General features: G+C 43.7%; 1 protein-coding gene across 15 annotated transcripts in view; it reads right to left on the bottom strand.

Annotated features, from left to right (window-relative positions):
• CELF2 (CUGBP Elav-like family member 2) overlaps positions 1-16,928 on the bottom strand; it is a 591,625-nt gene that overhangs the window by 43,528 nt on the left and 531,169 nt on the right. For all 15 annotated transcript variants that reach the window (XM_054695080.1, XM_054695077.1, XM_054695079.1 and 12 more), the window contains 3 exons: positions 14,181-14,339; positions 10,630-10,693; positions 104-238 (listed from right to left, as the gene is read on the bottom strand). In XM_054695080.1, the coding sequence (XP_054551055.1) occupies positions 104-238; positions 10,630-10,693; positions 14,181-14,339 (358 nt within the window). The remainder of the gene's footprint in view (positions 1-103; positions 239-10,629; positions 10,694-14,180; positions 14,340-16,928) is intronic.

The raw sequence follows: 16,928 nt of genomic DNA, 5'->3' as shown, positions 1-16,928 counted from the left end.
ATAAGATCCCCTTGATATCCAGTGCAAGTTCCCTGGCTTTGTCCAGACATGCCAACCTTGCCCTGGGCACCGGACACAGGCCTTTCTCTTGTCACCCCCTTACCGGGACTTGTGAGGGCTCCCAGAGCGCTGCTCGTGGTGGAGAGAGGATTTGCATTGGTGGTGGTGGCTGAGGTTTGGGCTGCGGCTGCAGCTGCTGCCAGCGTTGCCAGGTTCTGTAACTGCAAAGCATTCATGCCTGTGGAGGAAAGAGAAGAGCCGCTTCAGCCATAGGCCTGCCTTGTGGGTTTCCATTCAGGAGAGGGCAGCAGGCCCTTTGTGCAACCTTGACCCAAGCTGCCTTGGGACACCTGTGCCTGTCCTCAGACAGGCTACTCTTCCCCACTGTCTCCTCTCAGGCCTGCAGTGCTAATTAGAAAGAGAAGTGATTTCTCTCTGTGCCCTTCTACCACGCAGCCATCAAGGAATGACGAGGGCCAGGCTTGGATAAAGGGAGGAAGCAATTCCAGGTCAACTGTCAACCCCTGAACTTGATAGGTAGAGACAGAAGTGATCATAGAGCAAATGGTAGTTTATTGGCTAAAAGCTCTTGCTCTGAAGTCGAACTGGTAAGTGCTGCCCTTTTCCCAGAAGTGTGACTGGGCAAATGACATCACCTATCCATTTCATGTCAGTTGAGGGGTCACAGTCATGGTACCTGACCTCAAAGGATTGTCGGGAGCCCTCAAAGATGAAGATCTCAGATTCTTAGTATTGTGCCTGGCACCCAATAAATGTTAGCGATTACTGCCATTGAGCTTCTCTCTCCAGATTTTAAATGTAAACACAAATATTTAATTAAAAAATGAATAAAAATGGGGTGTCATACACTTTCATTTGTAAAACATTTGTATTTTCAGTTCGAAAGTATAGAGGGACTACTTTGAACTAGAATGAATCTCTGGTTAATGAAAATTAACATTAAGAGAGAAAAATGAAACTTTGTGAGAACGTGAAGTTAGGATCATTTGGGCAGTTGGAGGGTGCTCAGTCACAGGGAGGCTGGCCAAGCCTGGGATGGGCCAGATTTGGTGCCTGTGCTATATATACACTTTTCTTCCTCCTTTCTTCTTCCATTTCTTAACCCAAAGGTGCTCTGAACAGCCAGCCAGCCTCTTGCCATGATTTATTTTGCACTGAAGTACATTTGAGAAGCTGGAACAACAGTTCTCTCTTTATATAGAGGGATTTTATATAGAAAGATATTGGAGTTAAGTCATGGACTTAATTTTACCTTCTCATGCCTCAATTACAGGTACCGAATAAATGGCTACTGAGCAAATTTAATTTCCAAATTTAAATTTTGGAAAAGGGTGGTAGATGGAAGGGTGAGAAAAAGTTATAGCAATGTATCTGTGAAAACTCCTAATCATTGGTGTGGATCTAAAAACAGCTCCGGGCATGGATGCTGAGTCTATCGAGGCCCTTACCTGCAACTCTGTCCTGACCACATCCATCAGGACTCACTGCATAAAAGAGTTCCTGGAGGCTTTGCTGGAAAATGGGCGCTTGCTTTGCTCAGAATGATCATTTCTCTTCTTCTATGAGGTGTCCATATCAGTTGGCTTAAGGTGAAAGCCAAACGCCTATTCTTCAAAACCCACTTACTTCCTGGGGCTGCTTAAAAGGAGAACGTTTGTGGAACCCTATGAATTTCTGCAAGGAAGCTGCCGACTTCTAGCAACTCTGCTCCATCAAGTTAACACAACAGGTACAGAGCACCCTTTTCTTCTGAAGAAGGGTAAGAGAGAGCCACATTTATGAGAATGTGGGAGCTGAGAAAACTCTGTTCTTATTCCAGGATCACTTGAGGAAAACAGAACTGGGGAACATTGGGAGCTTCCTGGCCACCATGCAGAGCCCCCTGGGCCTGGCAAGGGGCTCTGTTCCTGGCAGCAGCAGCAACGTACATCACACGTAGCAGGATGGGTGTGCAGGAGGGGGAGCAGCTGTATGATTCTCTGTTCTCTTACATTTTCATCATGCAAACCAGATGACGTGACCATATCACCAACAGGCGCTGTGCAGACAAGAGAGGGCTTAGCACAGACTCAAAACCCAGAAGGCACATCTGGCACCAATTAATGATAAGCAGAGCCGCTCTCCTAAGCCCAGGTCAGAAGGTCTCTTCTGGGAAATCTCTGACACGTAAGTGGGAACTGAGTTCCATGGCTGTAAGGGGATTAGCCCCTCATTTGGGTCAGAGATTCAGGTGCTTGGTCAAAGCCTCAGATCCCACGGCAGTAGAAACTCAAGTCCAGGACAGCACTCTCTGTCCACCTCCCAGCCTCCTTCTGAAGACTCATAGTTTGCATTTAATTCAAGCACTTTGCACGTGCTACCTGCAAACTCCCTTATCTTACAGTCTAACACTTGTGGGATTCATCATATCCTACTTTGACATTATTTGCATGTATTTCTTATCTTTACAATGAGACACTATGTTTCCTGAGGACAGAGATTTTGCCATTCATTTTCAAGTTCACGTCAACACACACAGCTGTAAGCATACTAGGTGGTGGACAAATCTACGTAGAATGACTGAGCAAGGTAACAGTGTGAAGTTTTCTTAAACTACTACAGACCTAACCAACCTTTTAGTTTTTTTCTCTACTCTCTGTTAGTTCTGCAGTATGCACAACATCATCAAATACTGACTGTGTCCCCAAACCATTTGTCAATCCATTCTGCAAACAGATAATAGAACCCCGTGTATTCCTCTCACCCACCGACACATGGCATAGGTCCTGCGGGCGAGCCACCAGCTCTCAGTTTCTCTGTTCCACTGCCCTCTCCCACAGGAAGTGGGGGGCTGAGGCCTTGTGTGTGCTCCTCAGTGGCCCCTCTACATTTCTCCTTCCTAAACTTTGCCACCTGAGAGCTTGTCATCCTGTCTGGCCTTACCCTGCCTCCATCTAAAAAGGCCAAAGGGACGGAAGCCCTGGAGTTGGGGGCTCACTCTGTTCCACCCCACACTGCAAGGAAAGGAAGAACGTGGGCCAGAGGAAGCAGAAAGGGAGCGTGGAAAGGAGAAGCCACAATGATCCTCAGCATCTGAGAGATTTATAGGGCAAGGAAGACAGGAAGGGGAAGGAGTAGACAGGAGGCAGGGGGCCCCACAGGTGCCTGTGTGCCCAATCCATTCATCCATCCGCCTGCCCAACCATTTGCCAACCCTTCCATTACTGGGTGGCCATGATGGGCCAGACCCTGGGCACCACTTTGAGGATTCAGCAGGAAATAGTCCCTGGCCTCCTGGAGGCTGCTATACATTGGAGCAGGGAAAAGACTTCTACTTCAGTTCCTGGAAACAGGCCCAGACTCAGAAACTCACTTTCACTAGTGCTTGGTTTGAGGGGGAGAGAGGGCAGCTCAGGGGAGTTCTGGGCAGCTGAAGCACCTGAAGGGGTGGGGGCTGCACCGTGGGGGATGATGCCTGCCTGGATCTGGTTCTTGAGCTGGAAGCTGCCAGCCCTGCTCCCAGACACCTGGGTCTGCCTCGCCTCCTGTCAACATGTGTCACCCTAAGCAGGCTGCCTTCACTTCCGATTTCTCAACTGTGGCTGAAAATGTGGGCCAAAGGAAGCAGAGAGACTGAAAGAACTTACCTAGAGGGTTAAGAAAGTAACTGTTCCGATGCACACAAGCTCTAAGAACATCAGTGCCTAGTGCCAAGGAAGCTCTATTAGCTGGATAATAACTGCAATAAAAGTAACTTAGATAATGACAGTGTTGCTCAGAGTAGAGTGTGCCAGGCATACCTCCCTCTCACACCCTGCACACAGTACACTACTCAGTATTGCTAACAAACCCACGTGACATAGGTGATGTTATTGCGCTGGTTGCAAACAGGATACTGAGGTATGGAGAGGCCCACCTTCTGGGTAACCGTCAGGGGAGTCTGCTTTCTCTCCCCTCCCAGCTGGCCTCCCTATTGTGCCCCTCTGTCTTTTTATTTGGAGTTCTCATCCCTCTTCCTCCTCACTGTCTTTGGGGGTGATGGGAGAGGGACTGACAGGGGAGGGACTGGCAGGACATAGTGTTTCAAAAAATATGCGGCTGGGGCCTCAGGGAACTTTCACCACTTTGGCTGCTTGTGAATGTCCAACAGGGGTTTGTGTCCAGCTGGCCCAGTGTTGGTCCTGCTTGTTGGAAACACTTGCCAGAGATCGCATCCACACTGGTGCTTTCTGCTTGGTTTATGGGCACCAGGCCCCATCATGGAGGGAACTGAATCCGCTACCTTGTCACAACCACATACTCCATGTTATAATTGTGGATTATGTAGTTGAGTCACTGAAATAATCCTTTAAGTTATTAAGGTGACTTCCTTTCCCATCAATTACCAGGATCCCAGACGTCCCAGATCACAGGGTTTGCTTCTTCAGTGAACAAACAGGTCTCTTTTTGACACTTTGCATCTATGTGGCTATTTCCCTTGGTTGTCACCTTAATTCAGGGATTCAGGGGGAACCCCCTATAATTTTGTGAAAAATCATGTGTGCAATGTGAACAAATACTTTTGGTGGTAGACCCTAAAATGTTTAAGAGCCTCTGATTTCTCTAGATAAGCTGAATGAGATTCAAATTCTCTCATCAGTGAGGCTTGGGTTGGGGCAGAGAAGTGACAAAAGGGAGGATTCAGATGAAAATAGAGCTGGACACAGATAGTCAGAGAAAAGAGAAAAAGAATTAAAGGAAACAGCTTTCTCCAGTTCAGAACGAAGCTGTGCTAACCAATAAGCCAACAAAAGACAAACGGCCAGGGAGTCTCCAAGAACATCTGAGCTACAGGTTGAAACTGAGGGAGGCTCCATGGCAGGGCCAGGAAACTGAGGCAGCAGAAACGTGGAGTCCCCAGGACAGCCTCCCTATGCCCCTTGCAGGTCTGTGCAAGGAGCTTCAGGCAACCAAGGCAAGAGTCCCCCTCAGAGTGCCTGGCTTGGCGGAGGCCTAAAGCTCCTTCAGACAGTCTCTCCCATGAGCAGCAAAGCCAGGCCTGGGCTGCTCTTGGGTTCTCTACATGCTGCTCCACTGTATCACAGGAATAACCCTGGGAAGCTTCCACAGGGCAGAAGGCCTCTGCACCTTCAGGGGAACAGTAGACACTTGGGGATTGAGGGCTTTTCTCCTGTCCCCCGTAACCCCACAGTAGGGAGTCCTTATCACTGAGGTTGGCCTCTTAGCACCACCTCTACCTACTGAGGGAGTATGGGGGACTCGATGCTTCTGGAAAATGCCCCAAGTAAGGAAACCACCTGGGAAGCTCTGTGAGGATGGATCTCTAGTTTTACCCCCAACCTGCTAACTGGACCACCCTTTCCCAGAACCCTATGCTGCTACTTCAGACCCAGCCTGCTCCCCAGGAATTCATTGCCTTCATTTTACCTCACTGGGGTCCACCAGGGCAGAGGACTCACAGGCTGGCTGAATGGGGGTGGGGTGGGGTGTCTCTGCTCCTGCTCACTTTGAAATCATATTTTAGGTTCTCTCTGTGTGTGTGTGTGTGTGTGTGTGTGTGTGTATGCACACGCCTGTCCTTTCCTGTTTCTCAACCCCCTCCTTTTCCACCCACCAGCTCCTCTTTCTCCTTCTCTCGACTCCCACTCGACAATCCTGAAAGGGCACCAGACGGAGAGCGGGCGGCGCCACCAGGGAGCTGGCTTGGGCTTGGCAAACAGGCTCTTTTCTGAGAAGAAAAACAATCACTTTGAAAGCCATAAGGGCTCTGCCTGGATGAGCCTCCCCCACCCAAAAAAAAACCAGGGGTGACGATCTGGGTGACCGGAAATTCAAAACATTTAACTAAGTTCTGTGAAATCCCACGGTGTGCCGAGATGAAGATGGGAAATGAAAGTTGGGAATTCAGGGATTCAACTTTTCATTCGTTACTCAGGAAGGGAAAATCTATCTCAAAACGAAGACGTATTTTGTACAAGACAGATGCACACGATGCCTACTGGAAACTTAAGATTTAAAAAAATTATTTATAAGGAGAAGGGCATGAAAATTTAATTTAATGTTCACCTTAGGTAATTTTGTGTCTTATTGTTCATAGCAATTACCATAAATCTGCATATCAATAAGCGAGAACAGATGTCAGTTGTTACAAGTGCTTGCCAATCAGGTCTGTTAAAAAGTGACAGATGGGAGGTTATAGAACATTCTCATAAGGCCTATTAGCACATTCGCAGGAAGTGTCTGTAGTACTGAGGGTGGGAGACTCAGCTCTGGGAAGAACTCGGGGTCTTTGTGGGTCCACTGTGCACACACCTCACAATTCTGGGAGGGTCTCTGATGTGACCCTCTCGGCCCACCAATGTGCTGTCTTTGCAAATAAATGTCTTCAGCCCCAGCCCTCTTCTCTGCTTGTCACCAACATTCTAACAGTCTTGAAAAGGGTTTCTAAGTGATGACAGGGTAGTTGTTTTGTTGTTTTCAGCAAATATTTGTAATCTACTGCTTTATTGCTACTTTCAAAATTGAGAGCAGATATTCTGAAAGGGAATTACTACCAACTGCACTGCATCCCAGAAGCAGCTTTATCACAGATACTTCTTTTCAGTCATCGCTTCATAACTTCCATAATTTCTTTAATAAAACCACCCCTCTGCGAAGAAGAAAAAAATGACCTTAACAAAAAGCAAACCATTCAATAAATTTGAAACGTTGTCCAGGGTGACAGGAGGCAGCGATGCCATTACTGAGTTTCCGATTAGTCTGAGCTGCTTCTTTTTGAACAGCGTTGGGGCTCACTCTGCATTGTTTATCTACTGCCAGAGCCTCCGTGTTATCTGGCCTGTTTGTATATAGCCGTGTCTTTGCAACGGGTGTTTACGAAAACAAATCTGAATCTGTCCACATGGGCAGCGCTGTTTTACAAGCTGGGGAGCCATTAAGAGCTCAGGGTTTGGCCCTGTTTGAGCTGGATCTGCCTTTTACTAGCTTAGAGATGGTGGGCCAGTTTGTTAACCTCTTTGAGTCTCAGTTGCCCCACCTGTAAAAATGGATTGCTTAACTCCTGAGATAGTGTGGTATTTGGGAACTCTGTGTCCTGATCCATATCATGCTACTTAGTTGTTTAATTTCTTCATACTTCAGTTTCTCAAATTGTAACATAGGAACAAAATGATGGTTTTGGCCTTGGCAGGCTGTGAGGATAAATAGCATGATTCCTTCTAGGGGCTCTGTTAAAGACAAAATGGAACTACTCTTGTTTTTTGAAATGTGATGCTCTTTTGAGATGACAATTGTTATAAAGAATTAATAGAAAAAGAGTCACTTTTCCCTTCTTCAGGAAATTCAGACTCTTAGTCTCAACTCATGCCCCAGCTTTCTAAGATTTCAGAAATTCATGGAAGAAATATCACAGCTGAATGAGATACAGACATGCTTTCATCAGAAGTTTTAAGAAGGAAAATAAAATCAATGAACTTCAAGGATGTGCAAAATATACACATAAAGGCATCCAGATTATAAAGATTCGGATCTTAATCTATTTCCTGCTTTTAAATTCCATGTTTAGTAAAGGTTTCCTTTTTATAAAATCATGAAATACATTTGAAGTTTGGTTTGAAAAGAAAATGGCAAGACTTTTTTCTGGGAAAAATACAGATGTCTCATTTGATTTTATTGATGTAAGTACTTAGCAACTTGTCATCTAGAATTTTTCTGTTTCTTTTTTGCTTTATTTTATTTTCTCCTCAAGCAGAAAGTGTTTTACTCATTGAAATGAGCCATTTTAGATGCTGGTAATAAACCTCAATCTCCTGAAGGGACAGACCATTATGTTTTGAGAGGTGCTCACAACAAAATATTATTGTTTCCGAAATGATATTTCACTCTGTTTGGTGGTAGAGTTCCAAGCTGGAGTGCTTGAATTTTATATGTGGAGTTATTATGTGGCACAGTGAGACGTAAAAGCTGGATTTGAATTGTGTAGGTGCCTACTCTCACCAGGCCACAATCTCAATCACTCAACAAGCAAGCCAACCTCAGGTGGAGCTGGGATGGATGACTGCTTAGTTCCTGCACATCACTTCCCTTGGATGTGTTATATGCCACATGCTCCATAACATGTTTGATACTGTACAAGTTCTTCATTTCCAAATCTTCCACAACTCACTTGTGAAGATAGTTGACTTGTTATGGGGCTTATAAGTAAGGCTAATGCCAAATTTCTTAATTTAATCACTGAGGATTCCATGTACAGTCCATTAGGAATGACTCCAAAACATAAATTTGCAGTCAAAAACAGTCACGAACACCGGTTAGAAACAGGAGGGCTGAGTCTATCAGTCCAGGCCAGGTCCTCTCAGAGCTCAGAGTATAGCAAGGAGCAGGAAGATTAAGGAATATTCAGAAGTAAAGGAAGAAGTTAAGATTAGAGAGCTTCAGGGGAACCTGGAAGAGGCACATCCTTCCCATATTGGAGGAGCTGGAGACACTTTCTGTAGGAAGAGACCTCTATTACCAACCTACCTTGTTTATTTGAAAATACTGGCTTAGCTTTCAGGCAGAGACAAAAGGCAGGCACTACTTTGAGGAGAAGACTAGTGCACAGGAGGCCAAATAGTTTTACTGAAGAAATAAATACCGAAACCATAATGCTTCCAATTTTCTGGAAGATGAGACTTGTTTATCTATAGGAATGAAAGTCAACCTTTCTAGAAACTGCCAAGCAGAGACTTGACATCTACCTCGTTATACTCTATTCAAGGTAATGGTAGATAAAAGACTGCTCCTCACTGGAACTTATAGCCTGTGCAGACTGGCGTGCTCAATTTAACATGTTGAAGGTTTGAGAAAGGGCCGTTTTGGAAAGCCCAGAGCATTTTGCAGAATGCCATCTGCTCCATGCACCCACTAAGGTGACTCCCGAATACCCATGGTTTCTCCGTACGCAGAGCATGTAAATACGAACACCCCGACCTGAAGCTGGTCAAGCAGAGGAACAGAGTCTAATGAAAACTGACAGGGTGCTCTGTCCATCAGGGAAGACACACTTGACAGTAGCCTCAAAACTCAGTGATCTTCTTTGCATAATTCCAATGTGGGAATGGGAAAGCCTAGGGCCTTCTCTCAGAAAAGAGCCTAATTTTGAATCTGTGTGGGCCCAGGCTCTTAGAAGAAAAAAAATTCCTGCCTTGGCTGAAAATGTGATAAACCTCAGCATTTATTTTAGTGCTTGCAATCTGGAGGCTTTTTCTTTTAAAAACACAGAAAACTCCCTGAATATTTTACTTATGTCTCCCAATTCCCTTCACAAAACTAAAAATAAACTAACCATCCAATGTGATTCTTAGCTTCAAGGCCAGCTTCCCAAACTGTATTCATAAAGGCAGCATGGATTGATTGAACTACTATCATTTGGAAATCTATTTTTTTCTAGTAACCCCCAACACACTATAACAGAACAAGCTGACAGAACCAGCAGATTTAAAGTGCAACGAATAATTCAGCAATATTTTTACTGCAGGCTGATGTGTCCAGTGAGACAAGTTACCATTAGCCTGTGAGGCCACACTGAAGGGCAGGCTGGCAAGCAGAGAACATGCGCAGAGAAACCTATGTTCGCTCATCAGAAGTCTTTCTGGATCCATTCAAAGTGAAACAAGGAAAAAAAAATCCAAAGATATGTATTTGGGGGAGAAAAGAAATGAGAATAATGGAGTTTTCATAAGGAGAGAAAGAGACGTCTTCCTTTAATTCCGCACATTCAGGTTTCCTTGCATTGACTCAGGGCGTCCTTGAATAAGACAAACTGCTTGATTCTAATATGCCTCAAATCTCTTCCTCCTCCTTGCCCTGTCTCTCCCATCTTTTTTGGATCAAACAAGGGAAAGGCTTCCTCCTGGCTCCTCGTAGCAGGCTGGCAGTACCTATGTTCTGTTTTATGGGACAGGCTGCTTCCCAGCCCATGGTAAGTTGGGGTACCAAGCAGTCTGGAAGGTGACACCCTATGAGTGACCTCTCACTAGATGCTGCACCTCAGCTACTGTGCACCCAGCTCATTATGAAAAGGACTCTTTCATGAGCCTGCTTTCAAATATAGTCACACTTTGATTTTTTCCAGAACAAAGATTTTACTTTCCCATGAAAGCTTCTGATGCACAATTCTCTCAACTGGGCTTCTAAAGTAAAAACGGAACCCTGTTAATTGTCTGTGGCTATCAAGGGAATACGAACGGTATCAAAGATAGGCCTGCAATCTTGGCTTTCATTACGGAGGTCAGAACATTTTTATTGACTTGCCATTATTAAAATTTTCGAAGGATGTCAATCATTTTAGCTGCCCTGGATAGAGTCTTGTTGGAAATTCCCTAGTAAATCAATCCCCCCCCCCTTTTTTTTAAGTAAACAACTCAAGTACACTGAATAGGAATTCAGATATAATTGCTGGGATGCCAAAGGTATAGGAGAGCAACTTCTGAGCTGCTGATTCTAATTTTAACACCTAAGACAGAAAGTGAAGGGGGCTGGTAATTACTTTCCTTCTTTTATTTCTGTGCTTCCTTTCTTTGCCCTCTGAGCCCACCCAACATGCAGACACCAGCAGGGTCAGAAGGGAAGGCATGTCTGAGGACTTACCTGCCATTTGCTGAATACCGCTGAATGCACCCAGGTTGCTGGAGGAGGTGGCCTGCTGGAGGAGCTGCAAACGGAAGGTAAAGGTATACCATCAAAACAAAGTGGAGAAGATGACAAAGTCACTTCCAGATGACACTGGGGGCACAACCAGTTTCCTTTACATTTCTATAGTTGGTCACTTTTGCCTATTAAAGGATTGAAGTTTGCTAGAGTTGGCTCTGTGATCCATATTAATGCCTAATTGCTATTAAGAAACACAGACACCGGGGAAACTCAATAACATTGCTGCCTTAAAACAATTAATCAATTTAGTCTCTTTAACAGCCAGGTGTTAAATCTATTGAAACCAACATGGCGTGACTAATGCTCGCTCTCCGCAGTCTAGCAGTTACCGTAACTCATCTCTGTCAATCAAAGTCTATCCCTTGGTCTCTTCTGCTTTCCTTTATAAGATCACATGGATTCACTGAGAGACATCAGGATAACTCCAGACATAAATGGACCGATTCACAGGCATGTTCTTTATGTCCAAGATAATGCTCACCCTCTTCATGGTGGTCTCAACTGGCACAGAGAAACATACAACCTGCCAAAACTCACAAGGCTCGCTGCTATTCTTCTGTATATCACAAGTCTTTATGTGTAGTAAGTATTATAAATATGTCAGTATCTTCTTCCAAAGAAATGAACATAGCTGTGAAGAGGTCTCTGCATTTTCCCCTAGAGCTTTGAAAAATACACTTCCCCCAATGTAGAAATAGTTGATGCCACAAGGTAAAGGCATGTCCTATAATGGTCCTGTATTTGTCCCGTTCACTTGAATTACAGGTCAACTCAGATGCTATAATAAAGGTTTATCTAGATTTACTGGTATTCTCTTTTTGGGAAAGCCCATCAATATGGGACATAGCTGGCATATGGGAGTAGGCATACAGTTCTCTCCTACAATGAGAGGTACAAAGAGACACAAAAGCATAGATTTACCTAACTTGCTACTGAAACAATGATGTGATACTATATGCTTAGGAGAATCAAGATGCATTTTGAAAACAGTTCTCAGAATGTATCTGGAGCTCTGCAAAACATTGTGTAGAACACACTGTCATTCCTCTGGTTACGTTGTAGACATCTTCAGTTTAATAAGAAGAAAATTCTACAATTGGATATGACTTAAAATGGACATTAATTAATTAACTTCAAAGCATTGAGTGGAGCAGAGTATCAGCGGCTGGTTAAACCTGAGTCTTAGGTACAAAGACATTATGGGGATTAACCTTGCCAGAAAAATGTCTGTAAGATTCACTCGCACCCTTGACTTGTAAGATTGTGTTACCTAGGTATTACCCACAGTTCTGAAGAGAGTGAGGAAGAGGGAGAGACAGAAGCTAGAGATTATCCAAATTTGATAGAGAGAAATCCCTTATTTTGATTTCTTGAGTTTCCCATTTCTGTGGCTGCAAATCCTTACTCCCTCCTATTAGATACTTTGCAAAATTAAAATTGAGATTGACATAGAGGATATATGTCCTAAAAATGAGGTAAGTGGAACCACAGGGAGTGTCATTAAACTGTTGCCAAGGATTCTTTACACTGATAACCATTCGCTGGTGAGCCAGGGTCAGAGGCCACCCCTCAACTGGGAGGGAGGAAAGGCTTTAAGGCCCAGGGTCCTTTCAGAGAGATAAGACTTTTAATTGAAGGGGGCAGAACTAACATGGCTGGGAAGGAATGAAAGCCCCTGTAGGAGAAAGCACCGCTAGGAGTGCATGAAAACCTGCTTTAATAAATGAGGCTGAGATAAATTCTCTTTCAGGGTAGAGAAATAATTTGCAGATGTGATCAAAGAAACATGTGGCAGGAATTTTTGTAAGCTGAGGGGCATGGGACATATGCCAGAAGACCGGGGACAGACATCTGTGTCTTGGTTTGCAGGAATGGGGGAGTGGGGAGCTGCATCCTTAGAAACTATGAAAGGTGTGTTTTACATCATCTCTGATATACATTCTGGCATGTGTGATTAAACAGATGCTCTTTGAGCCACTGGAAAACACAAGTGTGTGGGAAAAAATTTGTTAGACAAGACTCGTTTCTTTTTTCATAAAGTTTCTAGGTGGATAGAGCAAAACAAAGATAGGCTGAAACATACAGAGATTTTAGCAAGACATCTCAGGAAATCCTCTGTGCTGTCTTTGTGGAGATGAGAAGTGGTGAGATGACAGGAAACTCGGTCAGTGCTTTGAAGGATTCAGGTGGAGGTGGGAGAAGTGTGCTCCTCATTTCTTGAGTAAACGTGTAATGAACAGCTTTAGTAATAAGCCAGACCCCACTGGGCATGGGGTGGTGAAAAAGGAACAAGAGCCTTTTCTGCTCTCAGAGAAGCAGCGAGACAGGACAGTGAGAACAGGCAAGGTGGGAATCCCTGACTAGCAGTGGCAGCACAGTCCTGGGCAGACTCCTGCAACCTCCTTGAACCTTTCCTCACCTGTACAACCAGCCAGGTGAATGCCTCTTTCAAGGTCACAGGCAGGGCTATCTGACAGAACAGATAGGTTCTGCTACGTAAGGCTAATGGATGACTGGCTCCTCGGAGGGACAGTTACAGTGACAAAGAACAGGATTAGGGTCCCCTCTTGACCAACACACACATACAGTGATAGAGGTTGGAATAAAAGCCCAGTCCCACAATATAAAATTTTATTAATTTGTGTGAAGTCTAGCACTTAGGTTCCAAATTAGAAATATGGTTCTGCTTGTAGCATGGTTCAAATAAAAATCAGTGCTAACTTGGAATACTGGCTAGTCAGCTGCTTTCTAGTTCATGTCTGACATGGGGCTCACAGATGCAGCTCTATTCAATCTACAGTCAGATATTTTAAAGCTCACACTAGGGTGTGACTACTCTGCTGTTTCGATCTTAATAGGGAGTTATCTTAATTCTGGTCACTGTATTTTAATGAAGATGCTGACAGAGTGAACGAAATTGGTATCACAAAGGAAAAACTAGAAAATGAAAGCTTGGAAGTAATAAAATGTAAGGGATGGCTGAAAGAAAAAACTGGGTATATTAGGATTGAAAGAGGAACTATGGTTTGGGTTTCAAATAGATAAGGTGAGAAACACTTGATTTAGTTGACAAAGTCTCACAGGAGAGCTGAGGCTCATGGGATGGAAGTTCCCAGGGGATTTCATCCAAGGTCTCTCTCTGGATTGGAATCACCTGTGAGGTGGTACGTTCCCTACCATGGCTATCTCAGAATCCTTCAACAGTCACCTATAATAAGGCATGCTGCACCCCTTCAAATGCAGGATGTCGTGTCATTTTTGAAACTCAGGTTAGAAATTTGGCCTTGTGGGACTCAGCGCAGCCCACATTAGGCAAGAATTCAATTAGTCATGTCCTTCTGCTAATCAAGGTGACTCGGAAAATACTCTGCATCCATGCTGATCCCAATACTTTCCTGAGGTTCAAAATGTCCTGCAAGTGAATTCCTTAGCACACTGAGGGGGCAAGTCAATGCCTCTGCGTCCTGACTGGCTTGTCCAGCACTTACCGCCAGGTACTGCGGGGTGAGGCCGCCCAGGCCTGTCAGGTTCCCCCAGGTGGCAGTGTTGAGCTGTTGCATCTGCTGCGCGAGCTGCTGTTGCAGGCGCCTTTGCTCTTTGTCCTTCTGAGTGTCAGCGAACTTCACCACGATGGGTGAAGAGCAGCCCTGTGGTCAGACACATCGGAAAGTGAAGAAGGAGTTACAGCCTGGTTGAGTCCTCACGACACTCAGCATGGGATCTAGCTTTCTAAACTATCTTGGAGCACATGGAATAGTCTGGAATGTTTTTAAAGTGATTTGATAGTCCTTCTTCTTCTCTGAATAGTACCACCAACAGAATATTCCAGATACTGTCATTGATTTTGGGGGGATCTGGTGGTCAGTGAAGCCATTTGCTTTGTTGCTCTGATTATGAAACTGCCTTTCCTCCTCTTTCATGTGTTCCTTCAACCTTCCCAGCACTGTCAGAAAGACGAGAGGCCTTAGCAATGTCCCTTCACTAAGCTTCAGGGTTGCCCTGTCTGAAAGACTTGTCATTGCATGTGTGCCTGTCGCCACGTGTGATCAGGGGACAAAGGGGCAGAGCTGTAATGGGACTGGAAACCTCTCACATTTGTGTATTTTTGCTCATTCGTTCCAATTTACAGTTACGCATTTTGGAACCGTGAGAATTCAACAGATCCAGCAATATAACAGGGGGAAGTAGGTTTGTTTTTGGAACCTGGATGAAGGAGGGAGATATTTGGAGAACATGGGCATTGACCAACAGAAAGGTTGCCAGGTTTTCTGAAACTTTCCCTTCTGTGTGGCATCTACTCAATTGCCAGGGTAATTGCAAATGCAAAAAATCTGAAGTCTATTGTAGCCAAAGGAGCTAGACCTTACATGGCAGGGGGATGCCACTGGGCTCCTGTTCCTAATGAATCTCACTATTCTAGCAGCTTCTTCCAGGACCGATGGTGAGAAATGGCCAAGGGTTAGAAACGAGGCTGGATTTGTGTTTGAGAGAGTAAAATCATTAGGGAAAATAAGGCCTCAGACCTCAAGCATGAAAAGTCCCTTTCAAAAGCACCTTTAAGCATTTGCCTCTCGGTAAGCAGTCAGCAGAAACCTCTCTCCTCCCTTCCCACTCATTCTCTCTTAGCCTGTCTTGCCTACACATTTCAACACAATTATAACTGTTAAATTTTGCTGAGGTAATAAGAAGTAATTCTAGCCAAGCGATTAAAAAAAAAAAAAAACTTTTATTGAAACTCAGCGTGAGAATAGAACTCTCTCCTCTCAGAAATTTTGTATTTCTATTTAATGAATTTTCCTCTTCCCTTCCTTTTGGCTCATTTTTCCTTTTCCTGGAAAAGAAACTTACATTTTTTTTTCTTATCACCCTGGGTAGTTAGAGGGGTTGTAGCCATGAATATGTGAGGCCATCATGTGTGTTATTAGCAAAAAAATATGAGAAAAATGAGGAGGCCGCTGCAATGTTGAACTCCCAGCATACGGGTCTTCAGCTCTGGTAGCCAGTACAGTGCTGAATATTAGAATGTCAGTAAACTGCATAAAAAGAATATCTCCACCATTTAAAAAGGTCTATCATTCATTTTTCTTCATAGGCTCCATATTTCAGTAGTTTATCACTTGAAAAAAATGCAACCTACTCTGACGATGGAAATTTCTATGTTGTATGGAAAAGGGTGGTTGCATAAAATTTGCTCCATACCAAATCAGAGCATCTCCTCCTAACAGTACACGTACTGTGCTTGCTTCCTTCCTTAAATACCAAAAAGTGAAGTCAAAGCAGAAAATTAGGCCAATGACTCTAGTTCAAAAATGACTCGTTTTCAACCATGGAAGGGAAAAAGAAGAAGGGAAAAGATTGGAGAAATGGAAAGTACAATGTAAAAATTAGTTATTTTTAAAACATATTATCTTAAACTTTAACATCCCCTCATTTTCAATTCGAATCTCTTAGATAGTACATCTTGGTTAAAGATGTGAGACAGAGTCCTGAAAATAATGTAATTAATAAAAAAAAAACAACTTTAGTTGCACAGCTATCATGTGACCACATAATATATAATTTTTCATTTAGATGTCAATATTTTTGAAACAAGAAGTTTAAGTGATGGAGGACCCCTTTGCTAAAGCATGGATGTCCTGATTTAAAAACAAGTACACCAAATTTGATTTTTTATAAGAGATATTAATAACAAAGGACCAAGGATTTCTTAAGAATAAATATAACTCTTTCTCTCTAAGCAGATTCTTTTCATTATGAGAGCCTATTATTTTCTTGGTTGCGTTCATCCCTTGTTCTGCTTTATACACTTGATCTTTCCTTCCGTAGTAACACAGAAGAACACGGGCCCCCATCTCATTATTCTCTGTGGCTTTCCTGGGGTGGGTGGTGGTGAGTGAACGAATTAGGTGGCAGTGTTTCTAATGGAGCTAAAGAATTCAGGTTAAAAAATGATCTAAGCTGAGACCAGTTTAGGGAGAAATTACTAACTTATAGGAAATAAAAATAAGGATGAAACATATATGTGGAAGAAAATAAATACAGGTAAAATTTTTTTTTTCTAATGATGATTCCCTTTTAATCTCCAAACTGAAATGTGGCTGGAAATCAGACTGATCTGTCTTAACAGAGCAACCTCACAGAAGGTAGGGGTGGGAGGACAAAATCATCACATGTGTAATTGCAGGTTGTTGGAGATTCGACTCCTAGATATTTCAAATCCTGCTAAGTATCTCCTA

The sequence above is a fragment of the Talpa occidentalis genome, unplaced genomic scaffold, assembly GCF_014898055.3.
Source record: "Talpa occidentalis isolate TD23 unplaced genomic scaffold, MPIMG_talOcc4v2.1 talOcc4.14, whole genome shotgun sequence".
In the NCBI taxonomy this organism is placed as follows: Eukaryota; Metazoa; Chordata; class Mammalia; order Eulipotyphla; family Talpidae; genus Talpa; species Talpa occidentalis.
The sequence above is the reverse complement of the archived record's forward strand: the minus strand, read 5'-3'. Positions and strand labels throughout refer to the sequence as shown.